The sequence below is a fragment of the Mesocricetus auratus genome, unplaced genomic scaffold, assembly GCF_017639785.1.
Source record: "Mesocricetus auratus isolate SY011 unplaced genomic scaffold, BCM_Maur_2.0 Super-Scaffold_100676, whole genome shotgun sequence".
NCBI lineage: Eukaryota > Metazoa > Chordata > Mammalia > Rodentia > Cricetidae > Mesocricetus > Mesocricetus auratus.
Genome location: NW_024429266.1, coordinates 175,522,352 through 175,546,227, shown reverse-complemented (window position 1 = coordinate 175,546,227; position 23,876 = coordinate 175,522,352). Strand labels below are relative to the sequence as shown.

Genomic DNA, 23,876 nt, shown 5'->3' with positions numbered 1-23,876 from the left:
TGATGTTTGCATAGGACCTGGCACATTCTCCTGAGCACTTAAGATTGTTTCTAACTTCCCATCATGCCTGACACCATGGAAACACCATAGGAACAGGAGCTCTGTATTGTTTAGGAAATAATGACAATAGTCTGTACTTGTTCAGTACTGTTGCCACCATCCCAGGCTAACAGTATATGCCAGCCAGAGCCCAGCGTAGGTCTGATCCATTGATGTGACCCAGAAGAAGGATAAGGAGAGCCTACTGGATTTTTGAACAAGTCACTTCCTTCATGTAAAGTTGAGCCTTCTCTTTCCCTCTGTCTCCAAGCCCTCAGGCCTCTGAGGGCCCAGGGCTCCTTAAAGGCAATAACACCTACGTCAGGGCTCAGAGGGGCTCTGGTTTTGCCCTGCCTGGGGTTATACTGAGAGGCTCTGGAAAACCACTGGTAGGGAGCTTAATTCCCCACTGTGCTCCTAAACGTCAAAGCAGTACTTTTGTCCAGTTCTGGAATGTGAAACTTGGTCCAAAGACTCTTTCTTCCCATAATTCCTTTCACATGCACATCTGTTCCATGCCTTGTTTATTGAGGCAGGGTTTCTTTGTGTAGCCCTGGCTGTCCTGGAACTCACTCTGTCATCCATACTGGCCTTGAATTCACAGAGATTTGTCTGCCTCTGTCTCCCCGGTGCTGGGATTAAAGGTGTGTGCCACCATTCCCGACTGTCTAAACCCCATCTTCTTAGCAAGAGTTAAAGTACATTCTGATCTCAGATGTGTAATGTTGGTTTTGTTTTTCTTTTTAGATTTATGCATTCAGGTGCCCATGGAGGTCAGACGAGGGCATCAGATCCCCTAGAACTGAAGTTACAGGCAGTTGTAAGCTGTGGGTTCTGGAAATCAAACCTAGTCCTTTGCAAGAGCAGCCAGTGCTATTAACCACAGAGGCCCCTGATGATCTTGGCCTTCCTAACAGAAAGGAGGCCCGTGAGTGTTGTTGTGACAAAACAGCAATGTACAGACACATTTAATACTATGCTTAGTCTTCATAATCTTTCATTAGATTGCTCCTGTCACTTAGGGTAAATGTTTTAATTAAAATGATATTTCAATCAGCCATCAGCCCCAGGCTTGAAGCGGTGGTAAGGATAAAATACTGCCAGAGAGCCCAATCCTATTTTCCAAGGTACTTGCCCTCTGTGGAGCACCTCCTGCTGCTGGCCTGCCTCCTGTGGGCTGGAGGCTGTGGGCACTGATCCAGATGCGACTCGGCCTTTCCCACCACTGCAGATACAGTACTGGGCACACGCAAGCACCTGTTATTCTCTGTTGAAGGGCCAGGCCCTGTGCACCCCAGGAGTTTGTACTGAGCTGCATCTGCCTCTTCCTTTGATAACGGCGCTCTGCTTAGCTGCTGCTGAGGTGGGATGCTGAATGCCTGGTGTTTGGAGATGGGCTGGTGAACAATTACCTGCCATATACCCTGGGTAGCAGGGTTGGTTCTAGTGGGAACTAGAACAGTAATAAACTGTGTTTAAAGACTCGGCTTTCCAGGGCAGGGAACAAGGATTGCCTCAGGGCGTGGTATGGGGACTATGGAGAGACTAACCACATCAGGGGGTGTGACTTACCCCCATCCCTGGATAATAAGAAGAAATCCATTACAGTTCTGCAAATTTAAGTTCTGCATCAAAACCCTTTTAATAGTATTCAAAGTCAGGTGGTGGTGGCGGCGGCTCACACCTTTAATCCCAGCAGTCAGGAGGCAGAGGCTGGCAGAGCTCTGTGTTTGAGGCCAGCCTGGTCTACAGAGGGAGTTTCCAGGACAGTTGGGACTACACAGAGAAACCTTGTCTCAAAAAAAAATAATATTCAAGAACCAAAGAGAAAGCTTAACATTTATGGTTTATGGATTTCCTAGCACATGTCCTGTCTTACAGGGCTTTTTCTCCACGAGTCCTGAGGACTCAGAACTTTGAAGGGGGGTCCAGGTTTTGAAAGGATTTTGAGCAGATAATGCTTTAAAGAGGTGATTTGGGTCTTTGGATTTATCTCTAATTCTAAACAAATGAACGGCCCCTTAGTGAGCATTTAGGGGGCTGAAACTGGCCCTGCCTAAAAGGCTGGAAAGTCATAAGTATCCTATACATTTAGCTCAAGCTATAATCCCTAAGGGAATCAAAAAACAAATGACAGGGGTTTGTTTTTTTTTAACTTCTTTTTGGTTGTGAGTCTAAGCTTTAGCAGCTGGGCCATCTCTGCAGCTCATCTTTGACTTCTTTTAGGCAGACAATGGGCTCCAAAAGGTCTCTGTAGCCTCATGTCAGTACAGCAGTGATAGGTCTGGATCCTTGGTCACTGGGTCATCAGAGATAGCTTCATGGCAAACTGTAAGAGGGGGCTCTAAAGGTGGAGATATGTGGACAAACAGAAGGGAGCAGGAAACTGATTTTGTTTCAGACAAAAATCAAGAAGCAGACGTGAGCCGGAAGTTACAGTGGGGGGACAGTTCGGAGACCATTAATGTGGGGCAGGGACTTTTGGGGCAGCAAGCTCAGAGTGGATTTGGCTTCTGTTTGCTGAAGGCCTTGATGATAAGCAGAAGATTGGTGTCTGTGCTCTAGGCTGTGGGGAATTATTCTGGGTATGTGAGTCAGGGTTACACGATGACGAAAGTGGCGCTCCGGGCTTTTTATCTGGTCTAACATTTTAGAAAGGATGGGGGAAGCTGATTCTGGGAGTAGCAAGCACATTATGAGGCTATACTTCGGGGTTTTGAACAAAAGCAGTGTTTGCTTTTGAAAACTGCAACATCAAAGTCCAAAATGGTGGCCTAATTAGTGAGTAGCTGGAGATGCAGGTCAACTGGTTTGGCAAGAATATACTCATTCTATTCCTGGTGCCTGTCCATCCCCTCAAGGTTCAGGAGATCCTGCAGAAGGCATGGCTGGGTTACACTGCCTTCCCAGATGGAACCTTCCAGATGGAGAGTTGCTCTAGGTTTGCTCCACGTCCAGTTTTATCACATGATAAAATCTAGAATCAAGTTTTCAGACAAAAATCAAGAAAGTCTTGATTGGGGTGATGGAGCATGTCAGAGTTCCGGGTTGGATCACCAGCACAAAACCCATCAAAACTAACCCAACAAGAAAGCCTGTTGGTGCCTGGGGCACTGGGGGTTAATTTTGGGGTAGGATGCTTGAATATTAAAAACAACCCCCTCTCTCAATAATTGCTATTTCAAATGCCACAGTTCTGACAGAAGCTGAGCTTCTAGGGTAAAATGAAGACAACAGACTAACACAAAGAAGTGAAATTTCCATGAATGCCATTGCCCTGGGTATCCGCCTCACTCTTCTAATGCTACCCATTTACTCAAATGAGTCTCCCTTCATTTCTAAACCATCTGCTCGCAATGTCATGTTGCAATAACCAGCTCAAAAACCAGCTTTTTGAGAAACCTCACCCACTCAAGGCAAAACTCCAGGGGAGGCCTATTCTGAATACATTTTTGTTGATATTTATCACTCAGCTGTGGTATGAAATACCAATTTCTTACAACATAGGCATGTATTTATCATCCAGATCCCGGCAGCTGTAAACTGGCTGTGGCTGTGCTACACCTGCCCATCTATTCTAAGGCCCAATAGGACTGCTTTGTGGTACTGGAAGATCTCAGTGAGTTGTTCCAAGTATAGAGTGATTGTGCTGCCTTCCAAGCCACTAGCTGAAAAGGTCCAATCACACAGCCCCATGTCGGGGAGAGGAAGGCAAGCTCTCTTGGCAGTAGTGGGAATATATCAACAATAAAAGAAAAGACACTGGAGGATCCAAGACAAGGCTCTGCCACTCACGCTTCCCATTGGTCACATCTATTCGTTAGGCAAAATTCGAGGACTATCCATAGCTGGTATATTTAGTAAATACAAAATAATTTGAAAGCAAAGAAACAAGGAAGCTTGTCTGTCTAGATACACTGATGCCTTTGAAAATGGCAACCCGGGGAGAAAGGATCCCACTGAGGATGTATTTGACCAACCTATTTGCTTTGTTTCATGGTTAACCTCTGACGTCAGAAGTATAAAGCCTGAATTTAGGGACGTGACACATCTCTAACTTCCCCTTGCTTTACTGGTGCCAGGGGAGGTGTCGAACCCAGTGCCTCACAGATACTAGACAAGTACTGCCAGTGAGCTGCAGCCCCAGATCTGACTTCCTTTACACCAAATATGGATCCATTTCTTTACCTTACAGAGGTAAAAGAGAACCCAGAAATACAAACTTGAAGGGAACACCATGAACTGCCAAACAATTCATCGGGAGGGAAACCTATGACAGTTCCAAGGAAAAGCCATGTTTCCTTCATGTTCTCAGGATGCCGGGAAAGTAAGGCCCGCTCTGGGGCCCCTCACAGTTAAATGTTACCTCTGTAATCCTTTGCTCTTGCCCCAGTCATACTCCCCGAGTTTAAAGTCTCTCTTGCCTTCCTGGGATCTACCCTCAGCCTCTCTTCCCTAGACCCCAGAGGCTGGTGTTTCTAGTCACTGCTTTAGCTACTGAGCCAGGAGGACAGCCCCACGCTTCCTGCCCAGGCTGCACTTTCATGTCTACCTCTGAGCACGTGCTCTCCTCTGCAGGGACGTGTGGGGCATGTGCTGTGATTACAACAATTTCGCAGGCTCATCACCAGGTCTTGTGGAAGATAAAGAGATGACTGACACATGAAAGCATTTGGAGATTAGCACTAAAGGCCCAGTACTTACCTTTTGGGATGTCTTTGTACTTTTTTTTAATAACTCATTTCTAGAGTCCTTCTCCAACCACACTCAGCTGGCTCCTTCACTATTATTTTCCTCTTTATAATGTTGCATCCAACATCAGTCTTCCCCCACTAAACTTCGTGGTCCACAAGGGCAGAGCCTTTACTTGGTTTGTTTCTGGGACCTGGCAGAATAGTAGATTTTTCAGTTCCTTTTCTTTGGTTAAGCAATGTTAAACTAATTGCTTGATATCTTAGAATGTTAACTTTTTAAATGTGTATAGTTGGATGACTCGGGTCTTCTTCAAAGTTTTTAGCAGATCAAACTGCTTTGTATGAGTGATTCCTGAAGCTGACTGCTGTCTGCAACTGGCCACAGAAAACACACAAATAAACAGCCTGTGGGAAGTGTGTGAAGCACCATGTGGGAGAATCGAGGATAAGGGCATGCTAGTTGCACATGTAGGCAGTGAGTACAAGATGTTCACTGGCCAGTTCACCTCTCTGAAAATCTTTGCAATAAAAATCTGTGGAAAGCAAGGGGTTCAGATGTAAACTAGGCCTTTGGAGAAAGCTAAAGAAACAATTTAACGTTAAAAATCAATAACAGAGCTGGGGCTCAGGTGGTAAAGTGCATATTCTGGACATAATCCCCAGTTTTTTCTCAAAAAAACAAGGGGGACAATACCTAAGGGACAATGCTGAAGGCTGACCTCCAGTCTCTAGGCCCACTGGCACAAGCACACAAATAAACACACACACACACACACACACACACACATGCATATACAACACTAAAAAATAAACAATGGGGCTGGGGAGGTTGCTCGGTGAGTAAAGTGCTTGCTACATGTGGTGGTCTGAATAAAATGACCCCTAGGCCCATAGGGAGTGACACTATTAGGAAGTGTGGCCTTTTTGGATGTGTCTTTAGGGGGTTGGCTTTGAGGTCTCAGAAGCACAAGCCTGGCCAGTGCATGTCACTGTTACTTCCTGCTGCCTGTGGATCCAGACACAGAACTCTCAGCTACCTCTCTAGTACCACATCTGTCTGTGTGCCACCATGCTTCCTGACAAGATAATAATGGACCAAACCTCTGGACTGTAGGCCAGCCCCAGTTAAATGTTTTCCTTCATAAGAGTTTCTGTGGTCATGGTGTCTCTTCACAGCAATAGAAACCCTAAGACTCTACACAAGCATGAGGACCCAAATTCAGATCAGTGGCAACCATGTGAAATCTGGGCACTGGGGTGTGCATTTGTAGCTATGCAGAAGGAGATGGATGGATCCCTAGCTGAAAGGGTAAGCCCAAGGCTCAGTAAGGGGCCCAGTTAAAAAAAAAGCATAGGTCCAGTGAGATGTTCAGCAGGTAAAGGTGCTTGCTGTCAAGTCAGACAACTTGAATTAAAGCCTCCAGACTCACATGGTAGAAGGAGAAAACTGACTCCCAAAAGTTGTCCTCTGACCTCCACATGTGCACACACAGTGAGCACACCTGTCACAGTGTGTGCATATACACATATACCACATACACACTAAAGGTGTGTTAAACCACACAAAAAGAGTGGTTGAAATTATGAAAGATAAAATAGATGGTACATTTTTAACAAAATGACATGAGCTTTCAAAACATATCATTCATAACTATTAGAGGTGATGGGTATTTTTGAAGAGATTAAAGGAGGGAGAGCCATTGTGAGAGAGTAGTTAATGGGGCAGAAAGTATTTCATGAGATAGGTGATATTACAACTGGGCCTTGAAGGATGTATATGATTTTAAAGCAATGAGGACAAGGAAAGCAACTTTGGGCTTGGCAAGATGGCTCCATGAATCAAGGCACTTGTCACCAAGCCTTGCCAGAGTTTGATCCCTAAGACTCACATGGTGGAAAATGTGAGGTGGAAAGGAGAAAAATGACTTCTGCAAATTGTCCTCTGACCTGCACATGCATTCTGTGCATGCATGCACATACAGGCACACATGCACGCAGGTATTCTTAAGCACTCACACACACACACACACTCACACATGCACTCAATTTCAAGGGGCTGACAAGAAGGCATTGTAGTTGGAGCCTGTGGGTGGTGTAAGAAGACAGAAACAAGGATCTTGAAGTTTCTATCAGTGTAGTTGCAACTGAAATGGGGAGATGAAGTTGTAAAGCAGCACGGATGAGAGTCAGACAGCTCCAAGGTCTTCCTCTTTTGTGTCAGGGACCAGCCTGGGAAGCTTGGGATGTACTATCTCACTTAATCTTTACAACAACCACAGGAGGCAGGTTTAGCCAATGAGGAAGCTGAGGTTTAGAATTTAGTCATCTGCCAAGGTTTCCCAGCTGGCGAGTGGTAGACCCAGTACCAACATGAACCCAGGTCATGTAGACTTACTTAACCACTGGACATGCTATCTCTCTGGGAAGTAGAGATTACTCTCCAGAGGGCCTTCAAGACCAAGTTCAGGAGTTTGAACTCTGCTTCCTAAGCCTGGGGATTCACCAGGAAGATTCTGATCAGGAAAATGACAAGGTCAGATATTTTAAATAGAATGTATCTGGTAAAAATGGGTAGGAGAGTTCAGCAGGAAGCCCCATGAAAAAGCTATGGCAGTGGAGGTATGAACTGAGGCCCTAATATGGAAGGCCAGCAGAACAAAAGGATGGTCCTTAAGAAGAAATAACCAACTGTCTTTCTAACATTATGTGGACTATATTGTTTGCTGTAATGCTGGTTCTTTTGTTTTGGAGACAGTGCCTCATGTAACCCGGGACACCCTCAATCTATGTAACTAAAGATGACCTAGAGCTTTTAATCAGCCCACCTTCACCTCCTAAATGCTGAGGATGTGAGCTTGCCCCACCATACCCATATACAGTGCTGGGGATCAAAGCCAGGACCCCGTGCATGCTGGCAAGCACTCTACCAGATGAACCCTTTGTATTAATGTTGACTATTCAAACCCAAAGGCTCTCTAGATTAGCGTTATGGTGTATCAGCCTTAGTGAAACTTCCAAGGCAAAAGGAACGGCCTAAATTTATTCCAATCCACTGCCACAGCTAATCAGAACCAGGGTGGTTTGAAATCTCCTCTTGGTAGTTCATCCTTTTTGGAGTTGTCTATGGGCCAAGTGATTTCCTGTCATTACCACAGACTTCCAGAGAGATTCAAGAACTCAAACCTTTGCTGTCTCGGGACTAAACCAACAGAGCCAACCTTCCCCTGAAAACTAGATTTAGAACTAGAATTGTTTTTCTTTTTTTTTTTTTATTAACCAGGGTCATGGAACTGAGACTGATCTGCTGGAGTAGTTGTGGTTCTCTTCCGAGAGCTGCCTGAAGGAGTTAACAGACGGGTGGGAATTCTTATCAGAGGAGATGGGTATGGATATGGAAGAGCCTGAAAATGATTAGAGGAGTGTTCCTTAAGGAGCATTCATCTAGAAATGGGGTGAGGCCCCTGTACCAGGTTTCTGATTGCCCCTTCCACCCTGACTGTCAGGTTATCACCCTGATAAAAATAGAGGGGGAATGGGATCCACAAAGAAACATGAAAATACAGTCCAGTGGACTAGTGTATGTAGTGTGTGTGACCATAAGAGAAACTGCAAATTCTCAAACTGATTGGGGTGTTCAGTAAGAGGATAAACCAGGAGCAATGACTAATTGCATTATTTTTCTACATATTTACAGCTCACAAACTTGAAGTTCACGGGTACTTATGAATAGAAACAGAGCATTCAATTATGACACCCTGTCTTAAAAAATTCTCACACATTTATGGTCATATGCTTTGAACCTCACATTATAATATAGATCAACCCTTCAATTTGATTCTCAGGGAGACTGTTTCCTTTAAATCCCTAAAATGACAATTCTTAATTATTTCCTTTATGTCATAACTCTGCTACCACACACAGAGAATACACAAAGCAGTTCATGAAGGAAATCTCTGGATTCCTAGGTTTAAAATTCCTGATCTTCTAAAAGTCACAGAAATTCAAATAATGTACTTACGACAGATCTGAAGGCAATTATTTTCTGTGCCTAAGTAGAGTAGCAGTCTGGCTAGAATAAATGTTTGGTCTCCCAGAGGGATTGCTTTGGAGGAATCCAAGCCATGGCGGGAGTGACAGTGTAGGAGGTGTGTTTAAGAATAGGTCCACCATAGGATGGAGGGATGGCTCAGATGCAAAGCACCTGCATTGCTCTCCCAACAAACCTGAGTACAATTCCCAGCTCAGCTAGGATTTTGGCTCACAACTACCTGTAACTCCAGCTCTAGGGTGATCTCAGGTTTCTGGCTTCTTTCGGCACCAGCCTTCACATACAGCTCCCACCCCATACTCTCACATTAAAAATAATAAAAATGAAAAAATAAATCTAAAAAATATACTGGAAAACTATTAGCCAGGATAGTGGTGCCTGTTCTTTTCTCCCAAGACTTGGGAGGCAGAGGCAGGTCTCTGTGAGTTAAGGCTAGCCTGGTCTATGTAGTGAGTTCTAGGTCAACTAAGGTTACATAGTGAGAATCTCTCTTTAATGGGATTTTTATTTCTATGCCTGCAAAGGTTACTGATGCTTGTGTCTGTGTCTGTGCATTCACACTATATCATTGCCAGTGGGAAGCCTGGCAGCCGCAGCATCTGTTTCTCCAGGTGTCCACCCTCAACTCTAATTGTCGGTCAACAGCTACAGCCTCAGGTCATTTCAGATGGGTTTAAATTGCCCTAGAGGCTCACTAATCTGGGAGCTGGAGAAAGGCACTTGGCTTCCTTGGGAGGAGTCATATGAAAGGGGACTGGGTGCTGACAAGTGTGCTCTTTGAGATAGACAGAAGTGGAATTTATTATGATGGTCTCAGAAGCAGCCATTGTTGGTAGCAGACATTTAGCTCATTTAATCCTGAAACTGACCCAGAAAAGGAAAACTTGAGACAGAAAAGCTAATCACTTGTAAGGTCAAATCAATTAGCCAATAATTAGCAGAGCCTGGGTACAAACTCAAATTTGACTCAGGCTCTTGCCGCCGGCTAACACTGTTGTCTTCACCCTTCCTTCTGACCTTGATACACCGCTCTTTAAAAATGATACACCTCTCCATTCCATTTGTCTCAGGAAGGACATATTCTGAATGACCGTAGAGACAGGACTAAAGCTCATTTATTTGTCTATGTCACTAACTCCCTTTAGGATTGTGGCAAATGCTCTAAGTGTCTGAGCCTCAATTTTCTCATCTGTAAAGAGGTGTAAAACTAGTAGCTGCTTTCAACTGAAAAACTCTTGTTTTCTTTGCACCCACTCCTCCCCCAGCAGACAGGCCTCTCAATCTTGTGGACTCTTCCCAGCTCTCTCCTACCTACCATGTAGGCTTTTCTGACCTGGAGCTAGACATATGCTCCACTGAGACACGTACAGCTTGTTGTCCATCTTACACTAACGTAACTCATCTTACTCATTCTCTTTCCACATCTTATCAGAACTCATCTGAATTCCTCACATTTTAAATCAGTCTTATTTATGAATGAGTTACAATATATGATTTAATTCCTTCATGAGGAACAGTTGTTTGTTTTCATGTTTGGTTGTTTTTTTTTCCATGTTGCAACAAATATTCTTTTGCTTCCTTGTGTAGATGAAGTCCCTAGCAGTGTTCAGAAATCAGATTCCTGAAGCATAGCTGGGCACTGGATGTAGTGCCCACACATGCTCCCACCAGCAATGTATAAGTGTAGAGTTTCCCATGTTCTCATTGATAGCTACCAAGCTTTATTATTTTCCAAGCTGACACCATGATTGCATTCCTTAAGACAGTACACTTGCCTTTTCTATTTACATCATCTCCCCTGACAGTTGTGGATTTTATGAATGCAGAAACCTTCAGTTTTATATTCTTCCATGAAATTTGTTGAGCTTAATAAGTATACAAAAAAGAATTACCTACAAATACATAATGAACAGAATTTATTCACCTTGATCTGCGTGGTGGGGAGCCCCACAAGGGCAGGGATGAAGCTTTTTGTTTACTCGTCTGAGCTGAGGATGTCAGAGGGAATTCCAATAAGTTACAGAAAGGTAATCTAATATACATGGCAGTCAGTTGGCCTACAGACTAAAAGTTTAGGAATCTACAGCAGACTAGGGTCAACCATTTGACCCAACTTTTGATCATTTTACTCACACTATTCACTGGATGTTGAACTATTGTGTGGTACTGTTTCCCGAGTCTCTGTGACCATCTTTTTTAAATGCCAAGAGGTCTGTTTCTCAATGGGACACCCCCACCTCTGGTCCAGATCTGTTAGTAGGGGCTGGGTAGAATCCCTGTATCCCTTGACTAGGGCACTGAATGACTATGGTAAATACCTCCCCTTTCTGTTGCCCCAACAGTCCTTCCAGGGTGACTCATTTTCTAAATAAGCTACTTGTGGTTTTGGTTTTGAGATCACATGTGGAAGAATGAGTAATTTTTTTAAGAACCAGAATTATATTTGAACAGAATAAGATGCACAGTGCATGTTACTCATGGTTTTAGGCCAATGGGTCAACACTGGTGACAAGCCCACCACCTCTCATTCCTTCCCCCTTGGCTAGGTTTGTATATTATGTAGTCATCCTATGAAAAATTGATAAAATTATCTCTTATTGACCCTGCAAGATTGATTAAAATATAGCAAAGTGATTAAGGCTATGAACTCTACTGTGCTATTGCTTGGCTTTCTCTTTGCAGTATACATATGTGTATGCATCTACATGTGAGCACATGTATACAGAGACACATGTATATGTGTGAGCACGTGGAGGCCTGAGGTTGATTCTAGATGTCTTCCTTCTTTGTTCTCCACCTTATATATTGAGACAGGGTTTTTGGCTGAATCTTGAACTGTTTCAGCTGGTCAGGGTAGCCAGTTTCCACCAGGGATTCCCTATCCCTGCCTCCCACACACTAGGATTATAGGCAGGCTACCAGACTCACCTGGGATTTTTTCCTCCAAGAATTCTGAGGATCCAAACTTTGGTCTTCATACTTGTATAGCAGGTGCTGTACCCAAGGAGTCACATTCAGAGCCCCTATTGTTTGGGTTTAAATTTTAGTTCCACCACTTGACCAATTGGATGACCTTAAACAAGTTGCTGAATTTTGATGTGCTGTCATTTCTTCAAACAAAACCTAAGATTTGTGTGACCCTTTTCTTTCACTAGGATGCAGGTAGAGGTACAGTACTTGTCTAGCATGAGTGAGGCTCTGAGGCCCTGGGATCCATTCCCAGGAGGGGGGCAGGGAAGGAGAGAGAGAGAGAGAGAGAGAGAGAGAGAGAGAGAGAGAGAGAGAGAGAGAGAGAGAGAGAGAGAGAGAGAGAGAGAGAGAGATCCTGTCTTTTGTTTGGCTGTCGTGCCCTAAGTATGTGTACTGTGGATGGAAGTACATCACCCATCAAGTGCCATTCAATGGGTGAGGTGGGATTCTACGTCTTGTCTTACCTGCCTCGGTCCTTAGATCCTAAAACACAGGATAATTGTGACTCAGTAAGGAGATTTGGCACCACCAAAATTCATTCTCCGACCTCTTGGAATCCCTGCTTGTGAGCAGGGGCTAGACAGTGGCATTTTTAGGAGTGTTAACTTGTTGAATTCATACTGCATCCAGGGAATTATGTAGCTAAAATGCTAACACACTTATTTTTCTTAAACATGTGAAATTTATCTTCAGAGTCTTTGGAAACACCCTCATAGAATCATGAGGGTGTCAGAGTAAAATCCCTCAGAGCCCACCCCAGCAGCAGGCCTTCAGGCCTCCTGAGCTACAGCTGAGGATACTGATGAACGATGGGAGAGTGGGTCTAACTTGGCTGATATGCCAGCTGGGGTGCTATGCAGATTAGAGTCTGTGAATTGAATCAAATGGGTAGAAATGCCAAGCTGTTGATGGTAACTCAGCAGTTCTAGAGGAGACAATTGCACTGGGGAGCTGACAGGAGTGTCAGCATGTGATGTAAAGTCCAGACACATTCTTGTTTTGTTTTGTTTTGTTTTTTTGAGGCAGGGTTTCTCTGTATTGTTTTGGAGGCTGTCCTGGCACTCGCTCCGTCGACCAGGCTGGTCTCGAACTCACAGGGATTCACCTGCCTCTGCCTCCCGAGTGCTGGGATTAAAGGCGTGTACCACCAACGCCCGGCCCAGACACATTCTTAACACAGACACACACCTGCTGTCTCTCATACACACACACACACACACCCACCCCCATCAACAGCAGTTTTACCCTCCTGGACTTTTCACTCCCTACTCACAAACGCATCTGCATGCCCCATGTATGTGCTCAACCTAGACAGGGGAACCTCAGGGCTGAATCAAAGGCTGGTTAATGCTGCTGCTTTTATTACACCGAAGTCTTGACATTCATTAGGTGAGGAACACAAAGGCTGGCGTACTGCTGTTATAGCGGCATGCATTCTCTTCTACAGTGCAGCGTTGGGAGGCCAAGGTTACTGCAGTTCACACAACAGAACTGCTCTCTGGAGGGGAGAGAGGGAGACACAGCAGTCCTGGTTCTCTTGGTTCAACAGACACAGGAACTTCACTACCACAGCAGGGTCAGGTGAGTGTGCTTTCAACAGGTGCTATAGGACACCCAGCTTTGGGGAAAGTTCCTAAAACTCAGAGCCAACAGTACTTCTAGGTAAGTGTATTCTTCCCACAGGTAGCACTGACTATAAGGACATGCTGAGCTCTGCATCTGAGCTGGGTTAAGCTACTAGGAGTCCTCCATTACGGAGATTCTGACTTCACAGGGAAGAGTAAGACACAATGGCTCTGTCACAATAAGGCCACTAAATTCACAGCAACAATGACTTCAGAATAAAGCTCTTAAGACTACAGGGAAACAGCCCTTTCCTCTCCTGTCAGGCCCTCTCAGGGTAGGCACCTGCCCTGAGACTGTCGCCTGGTCATTTCTAGGCTGCACGAATTACTGAGCACAAAGGGACAGAAGAAGGGACCACACATGTCAAGTCATGGGACATCGCCACCAAACATGGCAGACTGTTGTTGGTGAATGTCTTAGATGCCTTTCCTGGTTGGGCCGGGCGCCCTCGTGTATCTGAAGAGCTAATCTGAAAAGAGGCTGGCAAAGGACTTCCTCAAGCTCCGGATGGTCTCCGCTTTGGCTTCATCCTCATTGGCTGAAGACCGGAAGAAGGAGGACTCAGAGAAGCTGAACGCATTTGTCAGGGACTGCGACTTGCTTGAAGATAAAAACCAGAGAGAACATGAGGAGGGTGTTCCTAGTGAGGCAGCGAAGGGCTATGATGGGAGGGTGTACAACAAGAATTCCCCACTCCCTCCCCAGGGAGAACAGGGTAGCGGGAGGTGGCTGAGAGGGCGGTGCTAGGCACTAGGAAGTCCTTGGCTACTTCCTCACCTTCAGTACTGCTGAAACAGGAAGGGATGGGAACAGCGTGGGGACCAGAGAGAAGGGCAAAAGTGCGAGGGGAAACAGGAAGAGTGGGCGACTCAAAGGCTCTGTCCCTAACTTCTAAGTATGGGCATCTCACACCCTTTTCCTTTGATGAAAGAAGACACCAGCACTTGTGGGCTCCTGGCCAATTTTTTTCATCAACTATCAAAATGGACTCAACTTCAGAGACTTGATTCTGCCACAGAGTCATGTCTGGCTTCAGGCAAGCCATGTGTCACTCTAGCCCTGGCTTTTCATATGTGGCATGAAGATTTTGGTAGAATGATGACCTCTGGGTCCTCTTGGTTCCTCCTATTTCTCTTGTTTCAGCTTGATCCACAAAGTCTAATGCCTTCAGCTTGATCTATAAAGTCTAATGGCGCCGTTTCCCTGGTCTTGCATTTATTATATTTTTTTTAAGATAGGTTCTCATGTAGCTCAGGCTGACCTTGAACTCCCTGTGTAGTTGAGCATACCCTTGTGCTTCGATCTCCTAAGTGCTTGATGACTGGCATGTACCATCACTCCATGTTTTATGCAGGGCCGGGGATCAAATCCAGGGCTCTGTGTATGCTAGGCAAGCATTCTACTTATCGAGCTACATCTCTAGCTCCATGTCCCTGTTCTTACTGTGGTCACAGTCACCCCTGTAGCCTTTCTCAGAGGAAACCTGATAGGCGGTTTGAGGGATTCAGGGTGTATAGGAGTAAAAGAGGCACTTTATTGGGCCAGTTATTAAGCAATATTATAATAAAAAAACAACTACCCCTACACACACAGACACACACAGACACACACAGACACACACACACACACACACACACACGGAACTTATCTTTTCATAGCAAGTGATTCAGAAAGAAAAACTGTGAAGGCTGAAGGCTGGGGGGGGGGAGCCAACACCACAATGCAAGAGGAAACTTGAGGTTTGGCTTCCCCAGTGGCCTGGTTTATCTCTTGACTCCTACTGGGTCTTTATGGCTCTAGGACTCCTCTAGGATCTCCATCCTTTTCTAAATGCTGGGTGCATCCAGGAAAGTCCCACCTGTGTGTCAGTCTTTCCTCCCACAGGAACTATGGACAGGTGTCCTGCCTTTCATTAGGGCTGGTGACAAGCCCTAGCATGCTGGCCTCTGGGGAAGGAGACTTCTGCATGCACAAGCAGAGGGCAGCAGGTACAAGCCTCTAGCTCATCACCAGTGGTTGGCTGTGCTCATCTGCTTCAACCCAGAGGTGATAATAAACCAGAGGCTTGCTTTTATACTGGGGCCAGGGCAGCTGTGATGACCCCAATCAGCAAGGACAAACTGTTGAACTGAGGAGGTGGCACAACAAGTTGGATATTAGAAGTACTACTGACTTGAGCTGGAGAACAAGAGTAGCCATGCCTCTTCAATGTGTATGACTAGAAGACCAGAGAAGTGAGCATCTGGACACTCAAGACCCAGCCCTAACTCTACCACTAATTGGTGGCTCTGAGCAAAGTTGTCTTCTATGTGTACAACCCCCAGGTGATCACCTGGACTCTGAAAGTTCCTCTCTCTCTCTCTCTCTCTCTCTCTCTCTCTATCTCTTTTTCTGAATATTCACTATTGTCCATCATTTAGAACAGTGGTTCTCAACCTTCCTAGCGCTGTGACTCTTTAATACAGTTCTTTGTGTTGTGGTAACTCCCAACTATAAAATTATTTTCATTGCTACTTCATAGCTATATAATTTTGCTACTGCTATAAATCATAATGCAAACATCTGTGTTTTCCGATGGTCTTAGGTGACACCTGTGAAAGGATCATTTGACTCCCATAAGTTCGTGTCCCACACGTTGAGAATCACTTCACCGATGTCCCTGGAGCCTCTGCTATCTCTGCCAGGAGTGGTGACAGAATCTGCATAGGGATATTAAAACTAGCATGTGTGGCTCTGGGAAGTGGGTGGAGCAGACCACACTGGGGCCACCCTTCCAAGGACAGAACTACTGCTTCCTAAGGGCTCTGTACAGTTCTCTATATAGCAGAACAGTGTGCAGGGGCCTCCGGGTTGACCCCTGAGAATGAGGATACCAAGGAGGATGGATCTCTTTTGCACTCCTGGGTACCAAATTTGTTACCTACACTTCCTCCAGACAGCTGAAGGTAAAAGTTGCGATGGAGTTAACTATTTCTCCCTTTACTTTTGGGCAGCCTTGCTGATTGCATACCCTTGAGTCAGAAGTCAGGAAGACTTTAAGGTGTTTTTTTTTTTTGTCTCTTTGTTTTTAAGTTTAGGAGACATGGAAAAAAAGAGTGGGAGCCCCAAGTTAGCACAAGGCTAGACAGAGGTGGATTAGTACCTGCTGCAATTCCTCATGAAGAAAGCAGTGGGTGTGGGCATCCTGCTCAACCTGAGGCAAAATTTAATTTCCCTCTTTTCTCCCCTCCCAAGTCACTATGGGCATTCTTCTCTCACACAACAAAAAACAAACAAACCAAACACCCACAACCATCACCACTACCAACCCATCCCCCAAATCACCAACTCTCTGTGGCAACCTGAAGGTGGTTCTGTCACAGGTCAGAGGCCTACAGCCCACGAGGAGGGACAGAAAAGGGCTAAGGAACTGCTGGGTTATCTTACTTGAGCTGTGGGTGAGCCTGGGGCTTCTGTGATGCAGCAGCCTGGGGCGGTGGGGCCTCTGCCAGGGAGTTGCTGCTGAAGGATGCATCTCCGTGGGTGGCGGTGGGGCCGCCCGGCCTCTGAGGAGCCGAGGAAGAAGAAGAGGAGGAGGAGGAAGAGGAAGAAGATGGCAGTGATGGTCCTGAGGGGAGCCGACGTGGAGGCAGCACCTTGCCTGGGGGCTGCATTCCTTGGGGTTGCCCAGGGCCCCCTAGGTTCAGTACAAGAAAAACTTCATAATTTAACCATCTCAAAGGGTTTCTTTAGTAGAATCTATATCTCAAATGGTGTGGTTAGATTATTATTAAAATGATAAGCTACCCAAGGCTCTGAGGGATAGGAAGGGAGTCCTTAGACAAGATATAGCTGTTGAGTGCTCCTCATAGCCTCAGCAACTTAGTCACAGCAGAAGGCAGAAGGGCAGGGAAGAAGGCAGAGGACTGGAAAGTCCCACAGAGAGAAGCTCCCTTACAGAAGGTCTGCAGACCAGAGGGACTCCATTCTGCTTCCCAGAAGTCCCCAGGAAGAAGCCACCCCACTCTAAGAATTCCTTAAAAAAAAAAAAACAAAAACAAACCAGATCTACATAGAAGATGCAGGAGAGAGCAGGGGACAAACACTAGAATCAGAACATTTAAATATTCTACCAGTGACACTACCCCTAGCAAGATGCTAAGCTTCTCTGGGCCTCAGTTTCTCCAACCATAAATCATTTAAAAGTCCTACAATTATCTTTTAAAGATAGTAGTTATTTCAAAGACGATAGCAGCCAAGAAAGTTGTTCAGAAGTGATTCTGTGCCTTAAGCTCATCAGTGACTGACATTGTTTCCATGGAGCTGCCTTCATCCTGCTCCAAGCCTGCAGGTGTCTATTGCCACACCCATCCCACCTGGGCTTCACTGGCGCATGAACTCCCACGACCAGGATCAACCCTTTCTTCCCAGGCCCTCTTTACCTGAGTGCCATCCTCAGGGGCCTCAGCATGACAAACTGCTCAGGTGTGTGGGGGAAATTCTCCAGACATTCAAACCCCAAGCTCCCCCAGGGATGTTGTGGGCACCATCTGGCAAACAGCCCCCTTAATAACAGCATACCTTTTACCCAATATGAGACATAGAACCATCAGATAGATGGCCTGTTGAGAAAAAGCCCTCCTTTGTCTAAGGGGTGAAGGACAGAAAGTATGGAATCAGTTCATATTTTCAGAGGGGATCTGCACATCTTTTATGTCAAAAGATGACCCATGGGCACACACTGACTAATGGAGATGATTCCTAGTTGTCCTGGAAAATCAAGTTTCTTGCCTCAATCCCAGAGTTTACACTCATGGGCTTGCCACAGCTAAGACTGGCCCTGTTAGTTTCCTAGAAACCAGAATACTCCTATGTCCTCTGCAGAGGCAGAAGTGTGTCTGTGCTACTGCATACCCAGGATTACTAGCTCATTTTCCTTCTATGTGGCATGGGCTCCCCTTTATCATCAGTCTCCAAGTAATAGCAGGGTATGTTACACATAAAAATACATATGTGGAATTCTGCATGTATAAGAAGTTCAAAGCCACATCAGGTAACCACACAACCAGCCAATTATTTCATGTTAACCAGCTTCTGTCCCCTGAAATCTGATGCCAAGATTATTACTTCATTAGCACTGTTACTGCATCAGTGTTTCTTTCAAGTCGGGATAGCTCAGCCTCTTGTATCACAAACCTGAGTGCTTTCCCACCTGTACACAGGTAATCGAATAGCCAGAAACTTTACAACTTAACACTGAAGACAGATATAACTTTTCCTTTATTGCACATTGAGCTGTACAAGAGAATCACAAAAGAGGGGTGCTTCATCACACTTCCAGTATTGGCTGAGGACCACCCAGCCAGATCAGTACAAAACAGGGGACAACATGGGAAAAGAAATGGGAACAGAACACCTGAACAGAAACCCTACACTGTGACAGATGTGCCCCCCCAGGCCACAGAATTGTCCCTTAGCATGCTGCCTGAGGGCACATGATAGTCAGGTGATGCTGTCTGCTTGCGTGTGGCAGTGGGAGCTGTAATCAGCATCTAACCCCTACCTGAGAGGCCTTGGCTGACACCACCCTGTAGCTTGACTAAATTCAAATGGCAACTTTGTATTTGTGGCTCACAAATGTCACATGGAAAGCACCTGGATGTAACACACTGATAACATGCAGAGAAGCAACACCACCATCAGCTCACCATTTAACAAAAAAAATTTAAAAAACAAAAACTGTATCCCTCCATTTTGGGAAACATTCCTTTACTCTCTTTAGAGTAGGTGTTTAAGGGCCTGCTTCTTAATCCACTTGGAAGTGCCTATATGCATATATGTATATATTTACAACCAATTGATCACCATCTTTATCTAAGGGAAGGGTCACAGATGACAACATTCACACTATACACATTTTTCTAGAGCCTCAGAATTTTCCAGAAACCAAGGCATGTAACCCTTGACTCAGTTACATACAACCAACACTGCTCACTCCTCAGACCTGGTGGGCCAGTACCTGGCCATGTCACCACAAAGGTGGGGAATGTAAAAGTAGAGCCAGAAGCATTTCTTCTAAAAGGCAGACTGCTGACATGAGCTCCCATACGGGCTGTGGGACTAGAGAAGGCCACTTGGAACACATTCCCAGCCCCGCTCACAGATGGCAAGATGAGGCACTGACCCTCAAGTTCTGGCTTAATTAACAACTACATCATCTTCCTAAGGCTCCTCGTCAGAAGGAAGGACAGACACACTGGCAATGGTTCTCCAAGGTATGGAGCCTCTGTCCAACAAACACACCGACATCTAAGCCAGATTTTTCCAGAAGGTTCCCCGGTTTGGGTTCTCCAAAGAGGCCCAGACTGAGAACTAAAATGGTCAAGCCCAGAGCTATGTCGGTAGAGTGCCCACTCAGGGAACAGGAGACATATCTGATTTGGTCTCATGTCAGTCATCCCCTGCACACTGTTCAACACTGCTGGGCAATCAGTTCTGTTCCCAGGTCAAGTTTTGAGGAATGCACAGCAGCCCCAGTTTCACAGAAGCACACACGGCCAGTTTAGAAATAGCAACAACAAAGAAACAACTGCAGGCACTGAGAATCAGCACACAGAAAAGATGAAATCACTTGGATATTGCACATTGGCAGCCCCTTATTATGTTTTAGCCTTGCAGTTAATTAATCAAACTGAAGGGAACACAGGTATATAAAATACAGAGCACACTTCTGGAAGCAGCTGGTTCTTTGTATTTCATCACTAAAAACACAAGAGCTCTACAGGCACAGCCAGCTTATTCACACCAGATTGTAGCGGATGGAGAAAAAGATGAATGCCTTCAAATTCAACAGATGGAACTATGAAAAGTAGACCTTGAAAATCTCTTAGAAGTGCTATCTATTTACCCTAGTCATGCAGGGAAGAAGTAAGACACAGTTCACTGAAGATCCCAAGCACTTGTGGAGGTAAGTGGGAGGAGGTGAGTCTGAGCCTGGGGGAGGAGGAGAGAAGCCTGGCTGTCTCTTTGTGGTGGTGGCTGTTTCTCCCCATCCACCCTATGCACAGATCTCACCCCTTGCTATGTGATGCTTTAAAAACACTATCAAACCACCCAGAAGATAGTCACACTGGACTTGAGAGGCACGATTCTTGTGTACACTGTTGACAAACAGCCCTGGAACCACAAGTTATACAGAAAACGTAAAAGCATTACAAGCACGAACAGCGACAGGTAAACAACCAGACAAGGAGCTGACACTGCATAGGAGAAAGGGTCCAGTCAGCACTGAGAGGACAAGCAGCGGCACCATCCGGAGGGTCTGCCGCTCCCTCCCCGCCTTCCTTTTTTTCTCTTTTTTCGTTTTTGGCTTAAATTTTCTGCTTTGAAAAATTAACTACTGATCACTTTAAGAAGCTTGGACTTGTTTTGGACCTACTGCAATGCCATTACAGTCGAGAATATACTGTAAACAACCTTGGGGGGGTGGCCGCTGAGGTGGGGTCTTGCTGGAGTCCGGTTCCTTAAGTGCTCCACTCTGGAAAACAAAAACAAAAAAAAGCCACAAGAGATAAAAACAAAGTTCCAAGGAAGCACCAAAGAGAAGTGCAGCGGCCAGGCTGCACTGGCATCCCGGGTCTGCTCAGGATGTCCTCAGCCTCTGGACTGCTGCTGGTTAAGGAGTAGGCAGTATGGGGCTTGGGATTACTGGTGGAAGCCTAAGACCCCCTCAAGCCTCTTTCATTTTGCTCACTGTAGACTTAAGTTTGTGTGTTGTTCTCACACCACACAGCCTGACACCCAGGTTCACTATGAATTTACAGGACCAGCTTCTGATAGGAAAGCAACTGGGCTGCACGTGGCTCTAGGGGAGGAGCCGTGTCTGGGGTTGGGTGGGGTAGAAGTGTGAGCTTAGGGGTGGCTCCTGTCTAATTGGGATGAGCTGTAGGGTCGGTTCAGTTTGGGGGCTAACTAGGGGTCTGATCCACTCTTTGGGAAAGGGACCTGAAGGAGGGAGCTGATATTTGTTTCTCAGAACCTTCTTACCCAGAAGGGTAAGATGCTAACACTGGTAAAGTGCTCAAGGCCAAGTTGTTTTGCTGTCTCCAACTGCAGAATTGCAGTCAGCCCGACGACATGGCTCCACTCCCACGCTTCCTCTCCTCCCAGCTGTGATTCTGATTATGTCCTGACAGGATCAAAGATGCATGTGACTTGGTTTGTCTCACACTTGTGTTTTAGGCACATTTGGAGCTTGTCTTGAGTGCACCGGAAGCACTCTCTAAAGCCAAGGTGTGCCAAGTGGGCCAATGGTGATGTCAGAGTGGACATTCCCACCCAGGGCTGAGAAGTGGGCTAAATGTGCCTTTGAGCTGCCTCTCACTTCCCTCTCAGCTCCCCTCACTCCTGGAGATAAGGCCCCAACCTTATCCCTGCTTCCTACTTCTCCTGGGCTCTTTCTCTCTTCCAGCTTCCTATGGCCAGTTTCCAGCTCCTACCCTGGAAGTAGAAATGTTCCCTTCCCAGTATCTCAATCTTTCAAAGATGACATCATTTCCAGCTGTGTAGGATTTTGTACAGTGACAGGCATGACCTTTGCAGTGTCCTCAGTAACCCTCGGCAGGGAAGCCCATCTTACCTGTCAACCACCTTCAGTGTCACCACAGAAACCAGCATTTCCATCCCTGCCTCCGCAATTCCAAGCACTCTAACTGGTTGCAGGATACCTGTGCTGAGCCCTGACACTGAGACATACACACGCCCATTAAGCCAGCTGGTGGCCACCCAACCCATTCATGCACCAGCGCTCCTCTGTTCTTCCCTCTGGCACCATCTTCCATTTACCATCTCTGGTCAAACATTATCAGGTTTTGCTTACCCTAGAATTTCCTAATCCTTTCAACTCATCTCTCTAATTGTTCTTCTTCTTGGCCAAATACCTTTCTAAAATCCCTCCCTAGTTGTGTCATTTAGCTTCTCTTGGTTTGCAAATGAAATTTCTTGAGTGTTTACTGTGTGCCAGATACATGGACCCTTTATGTGGTCTCTCCCTTACCCCTAACAACGGTTGAATATAGCAGATACTGCTTTATTAACACTCCCAATTGCTTCAGCTCTGTTGGAATCAACCTTTCTAGTCTTCAGCTCCCTACATATCCTTAAAGTACCTGTGCCTTCTGGTCCAAACCTTATTGTTTAGTCTCTTTTCTAGGCCATGTGTTCAGTGTCATGGTTTCTCATTATCCAAGACAGATACTCAGACAGGGCAGCACAAGTCGAGCCTGGGGAGCTTCTAGACTAGTTCTTGCCAGTTTTCTTCCTCAGGCCTCACAGAAGGCACTCACCATACAGGCTGATTCTAGCTCTCCTCAGCCACAGAAATATATATGTGAGACATTAAGGAGAAAATGAAACCCAAAGTGTCCTTCCCAAAGCTTTAGGAGAGGAGGTCCCAGAGGCAGTCCTCAGGGCTAGAGCCTGGGAATGTGCCTTGGCCACCCTTGATGGCGCCTAAAGAGCTTCTCCTATCCCTGGTTCCACTGAGGTTGTGGACTGAAGACTTCTCAGGGACTGAGGGAGGCCAGGAGGAGCGTCCCTTAGGACTGTCCCTTGCCAGGCTGAGACACTCTGGCTCCTCCCACAAGCCTGCTGTCTGCTAAAGGCTGAGGGCTTATTCCCTATGGGGTTTGGCTACCACGGGATCTGTCTCCAGTCACCAAGAGCCTCCTGGGATGCTGAATTCCACAGAAGTCTGGCCACTCTGGCGTCACTGCCAAAATTTGGCCTATAGCCAGCCCAAGGCAGGAACTCATGGTCAGCCTGAGTGGCCGGGTTGCTCTCAGGAAGCTGGTTAACTCAGACAGGTAAGAATGTTTAGTCCAGCCCCCATGACCAGATGTGCACAGAAAGGTTGGCAGGGACAAGGCCCCACAAAACCCTGGACTTAGGGAATGACTGCTAGAGGGTGTCAGTCTAATGCCACTGACAAAACTAATGTGGCAGAAGGTGCATTCGTGTCTTAATAAGGGAGCTAAACAGATCCACTGCCTTCTTGCTTGGTCAAGCCTCATCAGAAAGCACTGGCACCACTTCTAGGTACCTCTCTAAAGGCAGAGTCTGTGAAGAGATAAGAGGTTGAGAGACTGGAAACACCTTTCTTTATGTGACTTTTGACAAGTTACTTCGTATCTGAATCTCAATTTTCCCAAATGGCCAGGTTACAGGATTAAATGGTGTGAGCCTGGCAGTACCAGTGTTCAGAGTGAATCATGTCAAGGGTAGCCTAGGTAATGGTGACTTTCCCTCAATGAGCTCTGCAACCAGCACCTAGAAAAACTCTGGCCAGAGATACTGTACAGGGGACACAAGTCGTCACAAGCAGATGACTTCTGCTGGCTCTTCTGGCTCCAGGCTTCCACTAATTCTTTGTGCATTTTTTCAGCTCTTTGGACGACTGAGGTAATAGATAAGCCCTTCTTAGCAGTGCAGTCTTGAGGCAAGAAAAGCCCCAAGGCTGCTGG

The 23,876-nt window shown here is 46.0% G+C and overlaps 1 protein-coding gene and 1 long non-coding RNA gene across 2 annotated transcripts in view; both read right to left on the bottom strand.

The window, feature by feature from the left end:
• Positions 1-1,656: 1,656 nt before the first annotated feature.
• Positions 1,657-8,926, bottom strand: LOC110340169. The gene is made up of 3 exons (XR_002381937.2): positions 8,752-8,926; positions 4,744-4,924; positions 1,657-3,016 (listed from the first exon to the last, which is right to left on the bottom strand). It is a non-coding gene; the product is annotated as an uncharacterized LOC110340169 (long non-coding RNA).
• A 4,164-nt stretch (positions 8,927-13,090) lies between these two features.
• Syn2 (synapsin II) overlaps positions 13,091-23,876 on the bottom strand; it is a 148,810-nt gene continuing 138,024 nt past the window's right edge. Inside the window, exons 11-13 of the mRNA XM_040738367.1 lie at positions 20,833-20,893; positions 16,804-17,053; positions 13,091-13,977 (exon numbers count right to left, since the gene is read on the bottom strand). Coding sequence (XP_040594301.1) covers positions 13,842-13,977; positions 16,804-17,053; positions 20,833-20,893 — 447 coding nt within the window. The 3' untranslated portion in view covers positions 13,091-13,841. The remainder of the gene's footprint in view (positions 13,978-16,803; positions 17,054-20,832; positions 20,894-23,876) is intronic.